Source organism: Ornithorhynchus anatinus, chromosome 19, assembly GCF_004115215.2.
Source record: "Ornithorhynchus anatinus isolate Pmale09 chromosome 19, mOrnAna1.pri.v4, whole genome shotgun sequence".
NCBI classification, from domain to species: Eukaryota; Metazoa; Chordata; class Mammalia; order Monotremata; family Ornithorhynchidae; genus Ornithorhynchus; species Ornithorhynchus anatinus.
The window spans coordinates 3,567,468-3,590,280 of record NC_041746.1 but is presented as its reverse complement, the minus strand read 5'-3'; the positions used below and the strand labels follow the sequence as shown (position 1 = coordinate 3,590,280).

The following is a 22,813-nucleotide window of genomic DNA, read 5'->3' as shown; positions in this document are numbered from 1 at the left end:
CGACGATGCCGTTTTCATTCCAAACGGCGGTCACTTATGATGGAGCTAAAAATATTTTTTCAAGAGTATGCCTGTTTTTCCTTTTTTTTTTCCCCAGTTAGCGGATTACAATTCTAGGCCAATAAATGAAACCCCGGCCAGTTCTCTTGCTAATTACACACAAGGTCTCTCGAATATCAGATATTCAGATCCATTTTATGACTACGGTAGAGAGAATAACAACTGTAAAACAAAGCACTGTGCATGGAAGTGACTGTTAGCATGTATTTCAGAAGGGATAAATGCTCACCATATGGTACAATTACTGTGTCCAAGTTTTCAAATTAGCTTCTCTCATCCTCCTTATTACTGTCTTTAAAAAGAGAAGGAGGGGGGAAAAATCCCAACATGATTTATCTACTCTGCAGCAGAACTCTTGACGCAAAACAGCAGTCCAGTTCTGTCCAGTTTTTTTTTCCCCCTAGTATAATAGAGGCTGTCGGACTTTTTTTCTCCTAATTACTGTGTGAGCCTCAGATGAACCCCTTCAATTCACAGGGCTTTGTTAAGGAAGGAGCTGTCAATGTGTCTCCCCATTTGCAGCTGTGCTGTGGCTTTAGCTTGCTTAACATTATGCTGCTTTTTAGACTTGACAGAAGGGATTTTTTTTTTTTTATTAAGGCAAAGCAGCCTTGTAGCGAAATGGTTTAAGCAGCTGCATTGTAGGGAAGCACAAAGAAGTTATTATTGTGTCTGTTTAGGGGGGGGGAGGGTGGAAGGGGGAGTTATTCGGCTGCTGTTGATGTCGATTGTTGACTTGCCATCTGCCAGATAGAGAGAAGAAAAAAATGACAGCTCCAGCAGAGGGTGTTCAAGAGGTTGTTTGGAGAGACGCATAAACATGTGCAGATGTCGAACTGAATAATGGCTAGAACTTGAGACGGTTTATGATGCTGCTGATGTGTGTGCATATCCTGAATGAATGTATGTGTGGATTTGGTTAAGAGAGGGTACATACTAATTATCATTGTTTTCTCTCCCCCCCACCCCCACCCCCAGCCCCTTCTCCCCTTTATAGCGTGAATTAGTCCAGGAGTTGAACACTTCCCCTTTTCCGCCCATCCCTTCCCCTCGTTTGAGAAACAACTCATCTTTTAAGCACAGACGGTAAACTTAGTTTTATTTTTAGAAGCTAAATCCATGTGGCGGTCATTAGCGAAGGACCCAGAACGCCGGGGGTTCTGTCAAGGTAATAGATGGGGAATTATCTTTACAGTACGCCGCCGTCCTGATGTTTCACCTTATTATTAAACCCTCAGTCGAGGGATAGACGGGGAGAAGCTATCAGTTAGGTGAAATGGAGACGATGGGTTTTATAGCCAACGTCTAGGCGCCGCGTAGAGACGACAAACTCGTTTTCCTCTGTGGCACGATCTCGCTTCGAACTCACGTCCTTGGAGATGGAAAAGGCAATCTACTACAACAGCATAGTACCAAATGCTTCTATGTGGGTGTGGCTTTTTTGTTTTTATTTTTTTTTCAGATTGTTTGTTCGGCTGATATTATTACTGGTTTACCCTTTCCTTCCCCTGCCTTCCTTAGTCAGGTGTGTTTCCGAGTTAATGCGCTTAAGATGCTTTCAAATCCTGTTTAAATTTTAAGCCAGGTGAAATGTAGAGTGCCCTTCACCTGCAGATACATTCCCTCCAGGTTATGCTTCCTCGGGTTGACCTATAACAGTGATTTCAGAAGAGAGTTTAAAAAGGAACGTTGTTGCCAGAGGATACCTTGAAAGGTTTCTGATTCTGGGAAAGGCACCTCTTGTTATCCGGAAGACTGGAAAGTCATCCTTCCTTCCTCCCTCCCTCCCTCCCACTCTCCCATAAAGATAACAGATCAGTGCTCGGAAAAAGCAATTAGGCAAGTGAAAGGAATTCCAAAAATGTGCGATGGCTTTATAGTCCACCAATTCCACGTGTTCCTCCTCCACCTCTGTTTGGGCTTTTAGGGTAAAAAATTTTGTGAAGGACTGTCTGCTGGCAAGGAACCCTACTCTGTCCCTGTTGCTGACCTTCTACCTCCAATACCAGTTTCTTGAACTTGACAGAACTAATTCTCTCCTCGGTAGCGTGCTTAGCACAGTGTTGGAAGAGCAACGTACTTCTGATTCTAGAGCTCCTGGACTGATTCGTCTTCCTTCCTTTACTTCTACAAAAATGCAGTCTTTCTATAAGCAGTTTACAATATTAAAAGAAGGAAGGGCAGGGAATGTGACTGTCATAATGTTAGGTTGTACTTTCTCAAGTGCTTAGTACAGTGCTCTGCACTCACAGTAAGTGCTCAATAAATTCCGTTGACTGATTGATTTTGTCCTCTGCTTCTTTTGAGAAAACATTCAGGGCAAATACCATAATTTATGTTGGGGGAGTGTACTTTTCGTTGGCATTATCCATTGTTGTCAAATTGTTTATTAGAAGTCAGTGCGTGATTCAGAGGGTTCTCTCTCTGTGCCACAGTTTTGAAAATTGGTTTGACTGCTGTTCTTTTCTAGGTGGCCACTGTGTATTGCAGGGAACTGTGAGCTAGTTGTGGGCAGGGATTGTCACTGTTTATTGTTGTAATATACTTTCCTAAGCGCTTAGTACAGGGCTCTGCACACGGTAAGTGCTTAATAAATACAACTGAATGAAGGAATGAATCAACTAAAGAGTCTATTGCAGGATAGATGCCGTGAGAAGTTGTGCAGAACTGAAGCCAGCACAAACCCCAGCACCTATCTGGTGTTCTGAGTTTTTTATTCCTATTAGACGGTCTTAATTTTCGCTCAGAGAGTGCTCACTTAGTGCTCATTCAGTCAGTCGTATTTATTGAGCACTGAGGTGTTTGAGCACCATACTAAGCTCTTGGGAAGAGTACAGTGCAACAGTAAAGAGACGCAGTCCCTGCCCACGACGAGCCTACAGTCCACAGACGCTGCTTCCACTTGAAATTGTTCCAAGCGCCTGTCGATGGGCGAGCGAAATCTCCTGGACTCGGAGGCAGCGGGAGGTCTTGACTGCCCCTCACGGACGGGTAGCGCCGAGAAAGTGGACGTGCTGTTCGGGTGGCACCGTAAGCCAAGCTGCAGCGGACAGGTGGCCAGGAGGGTGCCAGCCGGGCCGTCTCCTCCTCCGAGCTCCGGGCAGGGAGCGGGGGGCTGGACTGGGAGTGGGGGTGGGGCGGGAGAAAGCCGGCCCACTCTCCACCTGCTACCGCTCTTTGGGCCAGCGGGTAGCAGGAGGTCTTTAGCCCGGCTCGGGAACCTTCGGAGTGCTCTTTCTCCACACCTGGCTCCAGGGGGAATTGGCATCTGGCCACCCCCCCGTGGTTTGAAATGACTTCCTTACTTCGTCTCCCCTTTTCCCCCCCGCACGCCGAATCTCAGTCGAACAGCCAGGCGCTTAATAATATCGATACTTGTTGAGCACTTACTCTGTGTCAGGCACTGTTCCGAGTGCCAGGTTAGATACAAGGAGATCAGGTTGGATACCGTACCCGTCCCACGTGGGGTTCACACTCTTCATCCCCGCTTTACAGATGAGGTACCCAGAGAAGTTAAGTGACTTGTCCAAGGTCACACAGCAGACTCGTGCGGATCTGGGATTCGAACCCAGGCCCAGGTTCTCTCCACTGATTCATTCAGTCGTATTTATTGAGCTCTTACTCTCTGCAGAGCACTGTACCGGAAGCTTGGAAAGTATAATACAAGAATAAAGAGAGATAATCCCTGCCCACAACAGGCTCACGGTCTAGAGGGCCACTGAGCCACGCTGCTTCTCTTAAGAGTCCTTGCCATCACCTCAATTCCCCCCACCTCTACCCCCTCATTCTGTTATCAGTCAAGCTTTACTTTCACCTCTGTGCTTGATACATAGGAAACGCTTGACACATAGGAAATGCTTGACGAGTGCCCTAATTATTATTATTAGGAAATCTTCACCCTGGTAAGTGACTTAAAATATGTCAGAGTGAGCAGAGGTAACGTTCAGGAGCCCCATAACTGTTTGTAGGAAGGTTCAGTATTTTGAAGTATTCCTGCTGTTGCAAGGCGGGTGGGCATACACGAGTTCACAGGATTGTGGAGTTGATTTTGAGAAAGCGACTTCAAGTAATTATGCATCTCCCTGTGGACAGGGAATGAGTCTACCTACTAACTCTATTGTATTTTAGTCTCCCAAGCGCTCGGTATAGTTCTCTGCACACAGCAAGAGCTCAATAAATACTATCAGTCGATGGTTTATCATGGCCGTGGCATAAAACGGTACCTTTATGCTCTACCATTTGAATTTATAATATAAAATCAAATTTGTTCCCAATATTTTACAGAGATGAGCAACAGATTTAATCCCAGCCTTAGAATAACAGATGAATGTAAGTTCTGGGAGGATACTATCTCTAGCAGGTCACTGCTCAATCAACAAGTTATGCTTCACCCTGGGTATAAATGTACCTTTATACAATTTTTATTATTTCAGGAAAGGATTTCTGAAAAGTAATTAATTCAGTGAACCTCAGTAACAGTCTACTGATTGGAAATTATTTTAAATATGTCCATTTGCATTCACATGTCAGGGCATGATTGTTTTCTCCCAGCATTCTCTTTAAATGCAAGATGGCAGATTTTGTATTTGTAATAATAACTACCTTTACTGTCCATAACATGGTACTGTTGATTGGTTGATGTGACTGGGGAAGAGAACTTTATAAGCTCCATTTGAACTTCACAACATTTGCGCTTCGTAGTGAAAGAAACAGAGGTTAAGTAGTCTGCTGCACAGTTGAGTGACTAAGGGGTCTTTAAGAAGGGATGGATGGATAATACCTCCCACTGACCAAAGGGCCATAAAACAGCAGTAAGAGAAATGTTTTTTTTTTCTGCTCTTGGCACCCCTGGGTGGTCCTTTTGATATTTCCAAGCCGGAGTAATTATTCCTATCAGGCAGTCTCCACTATCTCTTATACATCAATTGAATCTCGGACTGTGAGACAGAGTGAGGTGATCTTGCTGATTCAGGGACCCACGGTTGAATAGTTTGGGATATGGGATTTGGGTCTTCAGTCTGATGTTCAGACCACAAAACCCTCAGGCTTTGAAAGATGTACTCCAAACCTGAAATTCATATTAGATACGCTTGAATACTTAAATGGGTAGCATTTTTAAAGAGAAACCTGTAAGAGGAAACAGTTCATTCATTCACTTGTATTTATTGAGAGCTCACTGTGTGCAGAACACTGTACTAAGCGCCTGGAAAGTACATTTCGGCAACAAATAGAGACAATCCCTACCCAACAACAGGCTCACAGACTGGACCGAGGGGTGTGTTTTTGCAGATCTCTTGCCTTGAGGAAAAAAACTCACGTTATAGTACTCAGGGCATGTCTGATGCCACGTTTTTATCTGTGCCCAACCATTTCCTTTGACACTCTATTTCCCCTCTCCCTTATCTATTTTAACATCTGTCTCTTCCATTAGACTGTAAGCTTCCTGAGGGCAAGGATTGCCTCCCCCAACTCTAGTCATATATGACTGTGTCATACTTTATTCAAGCACGTGCCTGGTCAGAAGAACTTCCCCTAATTTCTGCCATCACGTTCCAGTGAAAATGTATTCTGTGGCTGAACTGAGTATCCTCTACAGCCGAAGTACATGAGTCGTATTAGTAGTATTTATTAAGCACTAACAGTGTGCGGAGCACTGTACTAAGCCCTGGGAAAGAATACAGAGTTGGGAATTAGACCTGGTTCCTGACCCTCAGGGGACTGGCGGTGTAAAAGAGAGATGTTGTGTTTGTTTTGTCCCCCATGGATCTGTGGGGTCCATGATGATATCCACGTACAATGAAAGCAGATGACATTGGTCCCTTACCTTCGTGGAGCTTATAATCGAATGCGGATTCTTAGAGTCGGTGCCTTGGTTTGAGTACTCTGCCTACCGTTCGGTACCTCTTTGGAATAGTTGTTCACAAGCAATTCAACAGAAGCATTATCGCCTAGTGGATAAAGTGAGTCAGAAGGACCTGAGTTCTAATCCTGGTTCTGCCACTCATCTGCTGGGTGACTTAGACAAGTCACTGCACTTCCCTGGGCCTCAGTTCCCTCATCTGTAAAACGAGGATTAAGACTGTGAGCCCCATGTGGGACATGGACTGTGTCCGACCTGATTAGCGTGTTTCTACTCCAGTGTTTACAACAGTGCCTGACCCGTAGAAAATGCTTAACATATACCATAAAAAAATTCAGATCCAGAAAAAAAGTGACAGGAATGTTAAAATGGGTAGAAAAATGGATCCTGTGGAGAGTTGAGAAACGACATGGTGGCCACGATCTTTCTGAACTAGAAATGGACTGGAGCAGCCAGGCCTAGGCAGGAAACGTGGTTCCGAGACGTGTTGCGGCATGTGCTTAGTCGCCCGATTGACTGTCACTAGCCCATTGAGTAGATGTGTGTGGGCCATAGCACTTGTTGGTCCGGCTAAGTCACTTCTGGCCTGGGCCAGGACGGTGTGGTTGACAGTCTCTCCGTGCCTGAAATGGGGAGCAGTGGAGAGCCAGGGGACTCTTCGGACACCTTACTGCAACCCACCCCGCACGCTTCGCTCCTCTAATTCTAACCTTCTCACTGTGCCTCGATCTCGTCTCTCTCGCCGCCAACCTCTCGCCCACATCCTGCCTCTGGCCTGGAATGCCCTTTCTCCTCATATCCCACAGACAGTGACTCTCCCCACCCTTCAAAGCCTTACTGAAGGAAACGTGTCTACCAACTCTGTTGTACTTTCCCAAGCATGTGGTACAGTGCCCTGCACACAGTAAGCACTCAATAAATTCCATTGATGAGAATAATGATGATTTTGCAAATAGTATCACCATCACATTAATGATCATGTACCTCTGTTGGATAGATATTGATCTAAGTGCTTGGGGATATACAGAGAAAAATGATTTAGGCAGAGTATCACCTGTAAGGAGCTCACAATCGAAGGAGAAAGACCAAAAACCAGCAATAAGAATTCAAGTTTGTATATTCAAATGATCAGTTATGAAATATAAGCTAGACTGTAAGCCCAGTGGGGGCAGGGATTGTCTCTCTTTATTGCTGAATTGTACTTTCCAAGTGCTTAGTACAGTGTTCTGCACACAGCAAGCACTCAGTAAATGCGATCGAATACAGAGAAATGTAAAGGTTTCCTGTTGTTGGGATTCTCCGGAATCATTTATTTTGAAAAGCACGTAATTCTTTTCAGCACTAGAAATGTTAAAAATGGGTATCCCTAAGCTTACTGTATATTTTCATATGTATTAAATGGCTATGTATCATAATGAGTGGTTTTGGCTTTTTTTTAAAAAAAAACACATACGATTCCAGAGCTGCCTATCTTATTTCATTTTAAATGGAGGTGATTTGTGGATCTCCAACCTACTTTGCCTCATTAAATTCCCCAAACTCCTCCCCTCCCCACCGGCCTTGCTGACTTTGTTCTGGTTCCTGTTCTCTAACATCCTCCTCCTCTTCAGCGGGCCTGCAAGCAAGGGTGGCCTTAGAGCTGTCCTTCTGCGCCCGTTTGCTCGCAGCTTTGGAAAAATCTCCAACTGAACGTACACCGTAGAACAGTGACAGGAAGATGCATGCTCTTTCGTTTTTCAAGTCATAACTCCCGCCTCTGCTGGCTCAGGGAACGATCCTATTACTCCTGCTCGTCCTAAGTGTTAAGCGGATAGATTTGATGACATAAATGGTGCGAATCAAACTTTTCAGTGGCTGTTGAGATCGAGGAGGGCTCTTGAAGGAGGTGCTCTCTGTATATTGCTGAATCCTTCTAAACTGTTGCAGTGTACAAGTATAAAGTTGGAAATCCCCCGCTTGTGGTAAAATGAATAATTCTTAGACAAAAATATTTTTTTGGTCACTATGAGCTGGCGGTAACATGTAAAAACAGCATTTTGTAGTTTGGGTTGAACACTTGTGATAACTTAAAACTCCTTTTTATCTATTTAAGAATGATTTCGTTGTTTCGCATCTTCTGTGAAAAGAAAAAAAGAAATAAAAGGTGGAAGGTAGCCACTCTGCAGTAGAGATGTGTCTCGGTACATTTTGTATCATTTTCTCCTAATGTTTTATTTAATCGTGTCTTGGTTAAGACAGACGAAGGCATTTTTGTATTTTTGACGATGCACACCAGTGGTTGTCGATATCTGCCCCAGAAACATCTTTTCAGAAGTGATTCTGCAAATTCCCAAGCTGACTGTTTTGTGGGGCTAGGAAGAGGAGAGGTAAAAGCGAGGAGGCTAAGTCAAAATAAGAAGTGGGCATCCCATTTCAATCTGTAGCTACCGCTGGGGAGATAAAAAGTGATTTATGTCCTTGAGCTAGGTAACAGTGCCCTCAGAGGGCCACGATAAGTAAATTCATTTTTAAAGATGAGAAGTAGGTTTTCTACAGCTTTGTGACCAGGAACCCCGAAAGATAGTGTCATAAGATATTGTACGGCTCAATCTTGTTCAATTTGAATATCCTTCGACTTCTGCTACATTAGCGTATTCAGTTATTACGTGCTCATCTGCTTACCTCCTCTTTAGAGGAATACATATACGGAACCAGTGTCAATTGCCAAAGGGATTTGTTCTTTTTTTCGAACTTCCCTTAAAATCATTTTTTTCTTTTTGTTCAAAGGAAAGGGGGCCGGGCTTCCTAGAGGTGAGGAGGCGAAGGTTAGGGGTTCCAGGCGGCAGGGCCAGTGATCGATCTGCCTCTGTGGGGCAAGGAGAGGAAATGGAAGTATAGGAGTCATGCAACGGCAGACAGTAAGAAGCAACAAGCATCGAGTCGGTTTTGGGGCTAATGTGGGGGGCAGAACGAGATCCCAGACCGTCTCCCCAGCTTCAGTGGTTTAAACAGCTCCTGGACCCAGAGTCCCGACCGAAGCAAAATATGGGGTGGATTACTCCAACAATTAAACATGAGTCCTTTCCCAGCCCTGTCGAGGACCTTTTTTTTTTTTGATGATATTTGTTAAGCGCTTACTATATGCCAGGTACTGTATTAAACACTGGGGTAGATATAAATTCATCAGGTTGGACACAGTCCCTGTCCCACATAGGTTCACAGTCTTCATCCCCATTTTACAAATGAGGAAGCTGAGGCACAGAGAAGTTAAGTGACTTCACCAAGGTCACATAGCAGGTAAGTGGTGGAGCCGGTATTAGACTCCAGGTCCTTCTGACTTATAGGCCCGTGCTCTATCCACTAGGCCATGATGCTTCCGTGGGAGCTTGCCCAGATTATCAGATACTTTGGTGCAATTTTGCAGTTTGGCTTTTGTCAAACTGGGGAGCATTTCAATGTTCCCAGGTCTATCTTGTGGGTGAAAAAAAGTGCTTATTTCAGTGGATTTATGGCTGTCTCCCAGTGAGGATCACCATACTTGACCGTGAACAGAGATTGCTGGGTCTTATCTCATTGGAGGCCATTGGCCTTTATTACTCCCCATTTGTTTTTTTTAATGGTATTTGTAAGGGCTTTCCTTTTGGCAAACACTTCCTGTTCCAAATGGTGGGGTAGATTCAAGTTAATTAGGGTAGAAACAGTCTATTAAAGCAGGCTGAGTCTTGCTATTTGATCGTATTTAACATTTTGGCAAAACTCACTGAATTATGCCATCTTTCTCCTCCCCGATCATTTTCACCACCTTCAGTTAGTTATATCATTGCACAGAGAATACAAAATACCGTAATTTACCTTGGTCGGTATGTAATTTAGCGCTTAGCAAAACAGTCATCGTTGTTTCTCACAACTAGTATCATCCTAATACTGCTGAAGGTTTCTCCTATAGGAGGAATGATGAACGAATCCCCAATTTTACTAAGAATCAAGAGTAAGTTTCAGATTCAAAGTGACTGAAAGTATAAAGCGATAGCTGAAAGTCTAGCAGCGAAAGAGCAGTAGGCAGACATTCCAAACTTTAATCTTTCCTACATTTGTTTCCCTTTTGTTGTTTAAAATCGGTTTCCACCGATTTTCGCGTGGAAAGATCTTTGTTTTTAAAAGTGACGGCTTTAACTTTTGGTAATGAGCAGTTAACCGGTATGGTTTACCGGTTCATCTTAATGCAAACTTAAAGAGGAAGTCATATCTGGAGATGGGAAAAGCAATTGTACCCAGAATTGACAGAGCGTGGAAATTCCTAGGTTCATGTAAAAATTTCTCTGTTAAAGCTCTGTTATTTGTGCTGAAAAGTGATAGACAAGTCTGTCATGGATGACTTTTTTTTCCATATCAGATCTGCCGTGAAGTTCCGTATACTGGAAAGTGGCCAAAGGCAAGAAATATGATGGAGAAAGATGAGGATAATCTGCCCAGATGTAGAGTTGGCTATATTGATAATTCAGGTGTTTAAGATAAATGACCACTTTATCTTTTCTAAATACTTTCAAAAAGACCGTCAGGTGGTTTCATTGTGTCTCTGTTTTCATCTCCTCTCCTTCGTTAGGAAGGTTGTGTGTGTGTGTGTGCGTGCGTGAGTATGCGTGCTTGCTTGTAGATGTATATGAAGAGGGAGAAAGAACGGGTGCCTTCATCCGCCCTCAGATTTGCCCCTTAAGATGACCTTGAACTACCCATGCAGGTTTGGCTGAAGAGACAAACGCCATTATCACCGTCAGCAGCGTTTATCGAATGCCTTCAGTGTCCTGGAGCCTGGGAACATAGCAAAGGAGTAAAAGATTTGAACCCCGTCTTTACAGATCTTACGACCTAGCGGGCAACAGTGCCTGTCCTGTATATATTTCTAGAATATTCTCTGCAGACCTGACACTGTTTTTGACCTTGCTTCCTCATCTCATGCTTTTTCTGAGCCCTCTGCTGGGAAGGCATTCCAGGTTGGTCTTCTCTCCTCTGGAGGTAAAATTTTTCAACAACAGGTTTCTATTCTCAGAGTATATCTTCCTCATAGGCAACTACTGCTTTAAAACCCGGGCCGGGGTTATTCTGTTTAAATGTTGTCAAATTACCCTGCATTTTTTAATGTAGTGTGTGAAATTAGATTCCTCTTTTTAACTACGCAGTAAGCATTACAAAGAAAGCATTGCTTTCACAATCTAGAAGGGCGTAAATGTAAGCAAAATAATAATTTAGCGTACATTTAACCCAGCAGGAAGCTGGGTACCAACTGAGTAATTCTCCACAGCAGATCTTCTGCTATGTAAACTAACCTCACAGTTTATTCTTCATTAAATTGTCAAGATGTTATTTTTCTGTTGGTTAGTTTGTTTGGACCTTTTGTTCTTGCAAAAACATCATATTGAAGTCTTCCAATTCCCTTCAATATAAAACGTGTGAGTGTGACTCTTCCATGACGATCTTGTGTTTAGAATACTTAGTGAATATCATAGTCACTCATCAGCTTCAAAGAAAAGTATGGACCTGTTTCCTTTGTGCGGCTCGCACTAAAAACAAACGACAAGAAGTTGCCGCGTTATGTGTCGGATGCTCATTTCTTGACTCTTCAGCTTGTCCAAAGAAGCGGCCTGTACGGCAGAACACTTGGGTGCCTCTGGAAATATTTTAAGGGATCTTGGCATCAAAGGGCAAAATTGACCAAAATGGGGTTCTAAAAAACCCCCCAAACCAGAAAGCCTTGTTCCATCCGGCTAGCTCCATGGTAATACCGGTCATTCCATCAGTTGGACACATTCTTCAGTTGTAAATGTGCCAGATCTAGGTACACAGTGGGTGAAATTGCCACAGAAAGAGAAGGTTGTTGGTTTGGGATGTGACTTCATCAATCAATATGCAGAAAACCATTGATGGAAAACTCAAGCGATTTGAAGAATTTGGGCAGTAGCTTAAGATCAGAAAATTGGAGGTGTTTTGTTTATGCCACATGAAAGTCTGACCATAAAGCACATCTTGTCATTGGCATGAGATGGTTTTCACAGGAGAACTCTTGTGTGCTCCTCAAATGCGACAAGGATATGGGAACAAATGCTCTGTTTGATGAAGTCCTGTGAAAGTCAAGGCGTCAGAATGTGCAGTATGTTTTCTCATCAGTGATGGTACATCTTCATTGCTTGATCACAAGTGGATTGGATGAAGAAATGGGTGAAGAAAGAGTGCATTTGTTTTGGGTTTTTTTGGTTTTTTTTTTTAATTTTTTGTTTTTTCCCCCACCACCCCCGAAATTTCATTGCTCAACTCATCTAGAAACCTGTCTTCCCCAAATTTGGCCAGAGAAATTTGGACAGAAATGTTAACATTTTCATTGTGCCAATTGCAAGAATATCTTTGGCTCGTGAGTTTTTGGATGAGCAATAATTTAAGATGACTGATTGCGGAGCAAGATGCTAATGCTTTGTTGCGTGTTTTGCAGCCATCAAGCATTTTTTGGAAGAGTAATCGACATCACTACTCAAACCTGAATGATGACAACTGGCCAATGCAATTGTGTTCCTCAGACAGCACTACAGAATTGAAAGTTTCCAATTTTCCACTTGAGGGAAAAGAACAAATTTGAATGGACACATATGAGGAATGGACCGGCCGAAATTAGCTTAAAAGGCTTTAAACATTTCATGAATCTAACCAGGAGAGACGCACAACTCTCTTCCTTTATCCTGTCGGGCTTTTACATACACCGAGTGGAGCGGATTGAAATTTCATACTTGCGATGCTCATTGTAAAACCTGAAAGGCAGTTTCAAAGAGACTACAAGTGATCAGTGCTACCGCAACACGCTGGCCATCGCTTCTAACAGAAACGTATTTCTTCGCGATTGTGTTCCGAAGATATTTAGCACCTAGCTCACTCTCGTTCACTTTCTGGGCAGTCAATAAATACTCGGTGATGTTTATGGTATTGGCTTGTGAGATCTCTTCCTTTAAGGGGGAAAAGCAATGAAGATGTTTCATATTGCACTGCAGATCATTCTTAGGCTCCTAAATATTTGCTGTCCAAGTAAATCAAACTCTCCCGTGTCACCAGGCATGAAAATGAATGGGCTTCGCATCACTGGTAGGGAACGCCAAGCGGGAGTTCAACTCGTAGAACTATATTTTTTTTTTTTTAAGAGTTTTGACAAAGCCTGTTGTTTAAAATGCTTTTGTCTTTTTACCAGAATGATATTTTAACATGCCATTTGAATGGAATGAAAACTTCCAATCTCTAGGCTTTTTTTGTTATTGTTATAATTCTACGGGTCTTGTTTAATAATAGTTGAAGTGTATTTCAGTCCCTTCTGTGGTAGAACACGTTTTTTTTTCTATCCCATCTCCATTTTTACGTGATTATTACTTCCCTAAAACTGCCGAGCATTGTCGAATGATAATGATAATAATGAGAATCATCCCATCCTGCAGAATTCAGAATGCTTCCACAGATCATTTCAGTCAGTCAGTCGCGTTGACCGAGCGTTTACTGTGTGCAGAGCACCGTACTAAGCATTTGGGAGAGTACAGTGTAACAATAAGTGGACACATTCCCGTCCCACAACCAGCTTACAGTCTAGAGGACGAGCTTACCGCATGATAGAGGTGAGGTGCCCCATTAGCCCTGTTTTAACTGTGGAGAAGCAGGTAGAGCGTCTTGGATAAAGACATACAGTCAGCTGCCAAGCTGGAGCTAGAATACACATCCCCCTCTCTCGGCTCAGTATCATTTTCACTTAGACCACCCAGTCATGGCATGAATCCAGTTCATGGTCTCCTTAGTTAGAATGCCTTTCTGATGAATCAGACGTGTTTATTTGTTTCACGTATACTTCTGTGGCCGCCAGAGACCTTGTAGCTAACACCGACGTTGCTTTTCAGATTGCGGTTCTGCAGAATTATTCTTTAAGATCAGCAGCGTTGATGTGTTGAGAAGATTATTCCACTCGGTTTGTAGATCAACTATCTTTTAACATTCAGAATTCTCCAAAAATAATAGTAGTAGTCATAATGGAAGCGCCCATTGAAAATGGTAGACAAGCAGTTGATGGCATGCATCTGTATAGCACTTTTAGTTTTCCACAAGTGCCGGTGCAGATGTTATTGAGTTTAATCTTCACACCATCCCTGTGACGTAGAGAGAATACATTTGCAGGTGCATATATTTGGGGAGAAAGGGCTTATGGCTTTAATTTAAAGGAAGTATTTCGTGACTTTGAACTGATCTTGAAAATTAGTTGAAGTGATAGTAGTACAACCCAGCAGCTTTTTTTTTTTAATCTCTGTTTCCCATTTATTACACTGTTAGTCCACGTCATGGATCCTTCAGCTAACAATTATCATCTGGGCTCTTCTTTAAAATCATCTTTAATAATCACTTCTTCCGTCTTTGAAAGATACGCAGGAAGCAGAAGGGCCATCCTTGCTAGGATCTGAATTGAACCCCATCTTCAGAAGATACATGATAGTTCAAACAACAATAGGATGTAAAATACTTGAGATTAACCCTAGAAAGACAGCCAGAGAAATTTATGAATGAAGCCTGAACTCATTTTACCGCAGCGGCTATGGAGCCATCATTATTATTATGGTTATTCTTCTTCTGCTATTTCTTAAGCATTTATTATGAGTCAAGAACGTTCTGAGGGCTGGAATAGTTACTAGATAATGAGGTTGGTTCCGTTCCCTGGCCTACATGGGGCTCAGAGTCTAAGTGGGAGGGAGAACAGGCATTGAATCCCCATTTTACAGATGTGGAAATGAGACCCGGAGGAGTAAAGTGACTTGCCCAAGGTCACACTGCAGGCGACTGGCCGAACTGGGGTTAGAATCCAGGCCCTCTGCATCCAGGCCCCTGCTCTTTCCACCAGGCTACGCTGCTGCTCGTCATATAATTAATATTCATCTGAGTGTAGTTACGATAAGAGGCCCTTAAAGGAGAATCAGGTCAGAAGAAAGGAGCGTGGCGTAGCGGATAGAGTCCGGGCCTGGGAGTCAGAAGATCGTGGGTTCTTATCTCAGCTCCGCCACTTGTTTGCTGTGTGACCTTGGGCAAGTCACTTCACTTCTCTGTGCCTCAGTTACCTCAGTTGTAAAATGGGAATTGAGACTGTGAGCCCCATATGGGACAGGGACTGTGTCCTACCTAATTTGCTTGCATCCACCCCAGTGCTTAGAACAGTGCCTGGCGCAAAGTAAGCGCTTAACAAATACCATAATTATTATTATTGTTATACGTAACCGTTGGTAACTTTGGCAACAATGGCCAGTGTAAACTGTTGAGCTGTAAAGGGAGGGATACCATCTAAAGACGATTTAGAGTCTTCTGATAAGGCTTCTGGTAGGGGAAAAAATTATAACCTAGACTGGAGGTTTTGCTGACAGCAATACAGAAATGTACCAAAAAAGCACTTTGGAACCCATCCCAGACCTGCAGGGTAGAGTTGCTGAAGTTCTGCCAGTAACACAGCATCTCTAAATCCCAACATGGTGCCATTTTTCCGTATTAGAGCCTTTCCTGAAGACTTTGACCAGAAAGTGATTCATTGACTGGAGACTGAACATATTTGGTGAAAATACCTAATAATCCCTAAACCACGATTTAGTTTTGAATATTTGCCTACTTGTCTTCTTGATCTGATAGCCAGGTAGGACCAAAAAAAGCCCTCAGATGTTCTAAAGAGATCTTTTCGGGTAAGATGCTTTCAGGGCAGAAATAATGTCGATGAACATGAGCACACTAGGGGGACAAAGAAGAAAAGTGGAGAAGGCGGAGTGAACAAACGAATCAGTCAATTGATGGTATTTATTGGGAGCTTACTTTGTGCAGAGCACTGTACTAAGCGCTTGGGAGAGTACAGCAGAGTTATAAAATCAATGGACATGAAGCCACATCAGTGGATAGCCTGAATTTAGTAAATGATGCAGCACCACCTGTCATATGGAAATAACGAGCATGCTGAATGGTATGATCACGGCAGTCGGAAGAGCCAAAGTGCTCGTTATATGGATATAAATAAAAATTAAATCACGAAGAAACTTCAGGACCGATATTATGCCTCTGGATGCATCCGACATGGTAAACCTCAACCAAGTGTGGGGAACAACGGCTTCATCTGATTGAGCGAACCAAAATGCATCTGGAACCCCGGAGGGCTTCCCGGAAGAGCCGACGTTAAGTTTAGGATTGGAATTCTGCACGTACAAGTGTGCTGAAGCGCAAATTGTGGAGCCCCTCCCTATTGGCCAACTTTGGAGAGAGTTTATGAAGGAGAATCTTGTTTCAGCCACGGAAAGAGCAGTTACTTGCACCCATTTCTAGAAATAGAGTCGATGGCGAAGACTGGAAATAAAGGAATATCTTCTGCATGTTCCTTCTTTAATACTTTCTCAGCAGGTATCTGCGTGTTCTGAAAACAATGATCTGAAACACTAACTTGTAATTTCCAAAAGACCTTTCAATTTGGCGTCTGACGGGACCTCACTGTAAGAAACAAAACTTTGTAGGGACAATATATGCAGGCCATTCAAAGAAAGCTGGCAGGGGCCAGAATTGTTGGCAAAATAAGCAGTGAGAAGGTCAGGTTAAGAGTAGAACGATGATTTAGGACTAGGGATGGATACGGTGAGAACGCCTTTTCCGTGTGAGGATCAGTGCCTGTTTTTCTGGCCAGTTTCCATCTGAGATTGGTTCCGTGTTGATGGTTCTGGATACAAGTGATACACCTTATCATAACTTGGTGTGCCTAATGGTTCATTTAATGTAGAAAGGTCTTTAAAAATGGCTTTTTTTCAGGTTTATCGGTCTTCCATAATGACACTAAGATAAACTTGCTTATTAAGAAAGATTTCTACTAAAGCAAATTGGTTTTATAAGAATTTCATTCTTTCTAGAATATAGAAAATGCTTTGTACGACTTACAGTGGAGATGTATGTGACCCACGATGATGTCTGCAATTACTGAATTCATACTTTGTATGAATTATAAAATGAGTTCATTTTTAAAAACGATTTTGCTTGCAATTTTGATGAGTTGGTAGTCGTATTAATGGGCTTTTTGTTCTTCAGTTTCAACCCTTTTCATTGGGTCTTTCTTGTGGATGGGAAGAGCAGGGTCCTACTGTCTTTGGAGGTGGAACGGGGAAGGTTGTCTGGTACAGTCAGGGAAGGGGTACAAGAAAGGGTTTGGGGGTCCTGTTGCTCCCCAGTTCTCTTTCCCCTCAACTCTGATCCATGGGGCAAGTGAAGGCGAAGGGGGTTGGGCAGGGTTGGTTTGGGGAACCTCTTCTAGCTGGGAGAAAGCAGCAAGGGGTCTTCAGCCTGGCAGGGATCCAGGGGGCACAAACCTGGCGTGATTTGGGGAACACCCGACCTGCTCCGAAGCACCGGTAGAATAGCCAGAAGTCAAGTGCGGGGGGTAGTGCTTCCGGGTAGCTGGAACATTCCCCAAGCCCTACGTGGAGGGCAGGCCATGGAATCGGATACTTTCCTCTGACTCTCTTCCCACCTTCTCTTTGGTGGCTTCGGGGAGGAGAGATCGATCGATCGATCCATAGGGTGGAGGTGGTCGCGAGCCAGACACTAACGCCCACCAATACCCCCTCCCCACACAACAGAGAGGTGGGACACTCCGGATGGGTTGGCGGTGCGTTCTCTGGGCCTGTGCTACCCTCAGATCACCTGACCACTCTCGTTTCTAACCGTTGGGGAAACCAGGAGTTTGTAGGCTCAAGATAGAGTTGGTTCACGTGTCGAGATCAGAAATGCATGGAAGGGCCAAACTTGGGTCACTTCTGCTCGTAGTCGCCCGACTCCTGCTCTCGTACGTTCTGGTTCTTCTTTTTGGTCTTCTAGTACTTCCGAGGTGCCGTAGGAACCTCCAAACAGGTGTTGAGTCATCCTCTTCTGGTACATCCAGCCACCCCGACACTCGACAATTGAGATGAAGGGATTTACGTGGCAGGGAAGAGGCAACTGAAGGTCGTCGTGGGTTCATTTCTTTGTGCTAAGTCTGGACTTTTGAAATCACATCCCGTACAAATGATTGCGGTAACATCGAGCCGCTTTTACTATTAATTACTTACGGACCCCACGATATCACCGGATTACGTTCCTCGAAAATGCGGCTGGAGCACGAATGGTCATATCGTGGGGTGTCTGTCCCCAAAGGCTCGATTGCCACTAGGTCCTCGACCGTGCCGACCCGGCCCGGCAGGTAAGTCAGAGGGATACTGTAGATTGCTCCCTGCTGGAAGCACTCCCACCGCCCCACATCCCCACCGGTCGGTCGACCCTTAGGAGGTTTCCAGCCGGGACCCTGCTAGCATTTTCCTGCCTCTTCTAATAATAATAAATAATACTGATTGTGGTATTTGTTAAGCACTTACTCTGAGCCAGGCACTGTACTAAGGTCTGGGTAGATACAAGCAAATGGGGTTGGACACAGTCCCTGTCACAAGTGGGACTCACAGTCTCAATCCCATCTTGCAGATGGAGTCACAGGCCCAGAGAAGTGAAGTGACTTGCCCAAGGTCACTAGCAGACAAGGGGCAGAGTCGGGATTAGAACCCACGGCCTTCTGACTTCCAGACCCGGGCTCTATCCGCACCTTGCTTCTACCGTGGCGCTTGAGCGGGCACCACGTATCCCTGGTTTTTCAATCAGCATGGGTGGAGGGAGGCAGCTGGAGAGAGGGGCAAAGTAAGACCATGGAGAGGGGAGGAAAATTGCTCAGAAGAAAGGAGAGCGGGAACGGAGAAGCCCGAGGAGAGTGGAGGGGATGGGGAAGATCTGATTGACAGTGATTGGATGTAACGTTAGGGGTGGATGAGGTAGCCCAGGATTTTACAGTTCACGCCGTGGTCGGAACCTGTGATAGGTCTCTGTCGTTAAAGTCAGTGGGGAGGCTCCACGACATGGGAAAAGGCTCTTTCTACCCTCTTTCATCTGATGCTTTTCAGCCTTGCCGAACTGGGGCAAAATCACCAGGATCAAATCTCACATCAGAGCTGGCCAATAGATCAGATATCAGAACGTGTCTGCTAATTCTCTTGCATTGTACTCTCCCAAATGCTTAGAGCAGTTCTCTGCACTTAGCGAGCGCTCAGTAAATTCCATTGATTGATTTTATTGACGTCGTCAGCGACATGAAGACATTTATGCCATTTGCAGGTCCTGAATTATTCTTGAACTGTTGTTCGTTTGCTCTGTGCTGACATAGCGTCTCTTTCATCTGAGGCGGCAACGAAGCTTGAGATTATGGAAGGAGGATGATATTCAGATACCGAAATTCATCCCTTTCCTCACACTCTTCATTTCTCTGTTCAGATTGGAGCGTTCATTATTATTGGAAAATATTTGGGAAGAAAATAAAAGCAGCCCTATTATGACAGACCCTACCTTCATTTCTTCAAATACATGTAAAGCGACTCTGGTCCTGTGTTACATTTGATTCGCTAAATACTGTAATCGTGCTTTACATTTGGGTGACTTTAAGGTATTAATCACCGGTATTTATGTGCGGTTGATACATAGCAAAATTGGAACATCAAATTTTGTAAGGTTATTAGAGAGTAAACAAGTCATTTCTTAGATTTGGGATTTAAAAACCATCGGGTGCAAAATTAGGACGGTAATTGTGGTTGAAGAGCAAAGCACTTTAGTAGATATTGTAATATGAAGTGTTTGGAGACAGAGAGAGATGTGATTCATCTGTTGAATGGGGGACTGTTGGGAGAGAGAAATAGAAAGTTAAGCCATTATTTGTTTTCCATTCGCTGGGATTTTGTAACCTGGGATTGGCAGGGAAAATGATCGTGTTTCCCTCCCTGTGTTCCGGTGGCCAGACAGGAAAGCCTGGGATTAAGTTAGATGGCACTTTCCTCAATTCGATGCTGTCATTAGGCTATACCTATTCCAAGATAAATCTTTGAGGGTTCTTTTTTTTGTAACACTTCATGGATTTGTATTACCATTTATCATTAACAACTGCTTAAAAACTCGTGGAAACAGGGTAGCATAAATACATCAGATGCATGAATAATCTCCTACCCTATCATCGTGTGTGTCAGTGTGATTTCAGGGATGGGGTCAAATCCAGTGCACTTTGGTGTAAGTTACCGTAGTAATAGCAACACTGTTGGATACAGTGCATTCTATGAAGCTCTTGGATGGTACAGAGCAAGCGAGTGACACGTTTCCTGCCCGCAAGAAGCTTCCACGCTAATTGGGGAGATGGATAGAAAAGTAATTGCCAACAGTGTAATTAAAATAATCGAAAATACAGTTGAGCACACGTCTTTGCGTGAGTGCTGAGAGGAAGTATAATAGGTCCTTAAGTGATGGATTTATTGACTTGGGTGCTAGGAATTCATCGGCTAGTTGGGAGGAGGTGGGCTCTGAGGAGAGCTTGGAATATGGAGAAGACTGGTGAGATGGATTTTGGTAGGAGGATGTTCCGAACCAGAGAACAACATGGAGGCAGGAGAATCGAGGGAGATGCACTGAGAGGGTTCATTTGGCTGAGGTTAACTTTACCTCCTCTCTCTGGCCCCGTCTAGGACATTTTGAGTTTGGGGATCTGCTGAGGGTTGCTCCTGCTCCCAGCAACCGCTCTCCATTCATTCATCCATTCAGTCGTATTTATTGAGCGCTTACTGTGTGCAGAACACTGTACTAAGGGCTTGAAAAGTACAATTTGGCAACAAATAGAGACAATCCCTACCCAACGATGGGCTCACAGTCTAGAAGCGGGGAGACAGACAACCAAAAAAACCAAATCAAGTAGACAGGCCTCAATAGTACCAATATAAATAAATAGAATTATAGATGTATACACATCATTAATAAAACATATAGAATAATAAATACGTACATAGATACACAAGTGTTGCAAGGAGGGGGGTAGAGCAGGAGGAGGGGATACTGACTCCCAGGCCCGTGCTCTATCCTCTATGTCCAGTGCTTAGTAAAGTGCTCTGCACACAGTAAGAGCCCAATAAATACGACTAACTGAACACCCACTCCCATGGTGCATTGAACACCAGGCAGGCCTGCTCTGTCAGGAGAGTATTCACTAATTCTGCCTTTGTGTTCTGTACAATAAACATAGCGAGAGCCCACGTTCTAGAAGAAGGACACTACCTCACCATGGTTATCTCACACTGACATTCGTCAATATCACCTAGATGACATTCCGAGTCTTGTTTTAATGTGCTCTCCCCTAAATATGCGCTCACATCCGTCTTGTAAAACTGAAAGCTAGCCCGAAGTTGTACACGGATGAAAGATTTTTCTGAAGGAGGAATGGTAATAGTAGCTCTAATAATTGTTAAGCTCTTGTTAGGTGCCAAGCACTATGTTAAACCCCGGTGTAGATACAGCCTAACCAGATCAGATGAAGTTCCCTGTGCCACGTGGGACCCAGAGGCTAAGAAGAAGGGAGAATGGTTTTTAGTGTCCATTTTATAAGATGAGGACCCTGAGGCTCAGAGCACTTAAAAGACTTGCCCAAAGTCACACAGGGGGCAAGCGGTGGAGCTGGGATTTGAACCCCGGTCTCTCGATTCCCCTTTGGTACAATTGGGCAATCCCAGTGAAGAAACAGTAAAAATAAGGCATGCTGCAGTTTTATCACATCTTAATTGCAGGCTTTTGCTGGATTTTCTTTTGTCAGCTAAGTTAAAAAGAAAATTGTCCCCCCTCAAAGTTATGAAAGCTAAGGGGCCCTAGGACGTGGATTGTATCACAGTTTATTTTTTCACCTGAATATTACCGTGCATTTCTTTAGCATTAACATGTGTGCTTTCCTCATGTAGGAGAATATATAAAAAACTGGAGACCAAGATACTTCCTTTTGAAGACAGATGGCTCCTTCATAGGATACAAGGAGAAACCTCAAGATGTGGATTTACCTTATCCCCTCAACAACTTTTCCGTGGCAAGTAAGTTAAGAATTGTTTCGTTGATAGATTCTTGCTACTATGTCCTTATGCCAAGTACTTTAATATGTAAAAAGTTCCTCAGGGTTAATGGACATCCCGCTCTGATTACAATGAAGCATCACTAACAAACACCTGGATATGAAGAATAGATTTTTTATTTCTTAAAGTTGGTATTCCTCCAAGTTATCTCTTCACTACCCTTGCATAATGTCTGAAATTGCTCAAGAGACCTGAGCTAATCTAATCGTGACCTGGATTTCCTTGATGGTTGATTTTGGAAAACAAACAATTCACATTGGAAAAGAAGATGAGGAAACGCTTATGGGTCGAAGTGTGTGCTTTCTTTAACTTTCCCACCAAATAGCTTTAAAATCACTTGCGACGTAGGAATAATTAGACAGGTTACCTAAACTTAAAAATGGTAGCAAAACATATTTCTTCTTCTTCAAATGCTGTCGAGTAGCTTCCGGCTCATAGAGATTCCATGGACACGTTTTCTCCAGAAACGTCTCATTTTCTGCCAGTCAGATAATCAGCTCTTCAATCTGTTTGAATAAATGACTAATCAATCAAAGACTTTGTATATATATTTAGACAGTCATAAACTACGTGTTCAGTGACTGATATTCATTCACAGTATTAGATGAGAAGCAGCATGGATAGAGGATAGAGCACAGGCCTGGGAGTCCGAAGGTCATGGGTTCTAATTCTGGCTCTGCCGCTTGTCTGCTGTGTGACCTTGGGCAAGTCACTTCACTTCTCTGGGCTTCAGTTGCCTCATCTGTAAAATGGAGATTGAGACTGTGAGCTCCGCGTGGGACAGGGATTGTGTCCTGCCCGATTGGCTTGTATCCATCCCAGCGCTTAGAACAGTGCCTGGCACGTAGTAAGTGCTCAAGACATACTACTATTATTGTCGTTATATAAAATGAAATGT

At 43.6% G+C, this 22,813-nt stretch overlaps 1 protein-coding gene across 2 annotated transcripts in view; it reads left to right on the top strand.

Moving 5' to 3' along the window:
* AKT3 (AKT serine/threonine kinase 3) overlaps nucleotides 1-22,813 on the top strand; it is a 148,356-nt gene that overhangs the window by 66,877 nt on the left and 58,666 nt on the right. Inside the window, exons 3-4 of one of the 2 annotated variants that reach the window (XM_029047144.1) lie at nucleotides 12,381-13,021; nucleotides 21,751-21,876. In XM_029047144.1, coding sequence (XP_028902977.1) covers nucleotides 12,904-13,021; nucleotides 21,751-21,876 — 244 coding nt within the window. In that variant the 5' untranslated portion in view covers nucleotides 12,381-12,903. The remainder of the gene's footprint in view (nucleotides 1-12,380; nucleotides 13,022-21,750; nucleotides 21,877-22,813) is intronic. The other variant, XM_029047145.1, reaches the window with a different exon arrangement.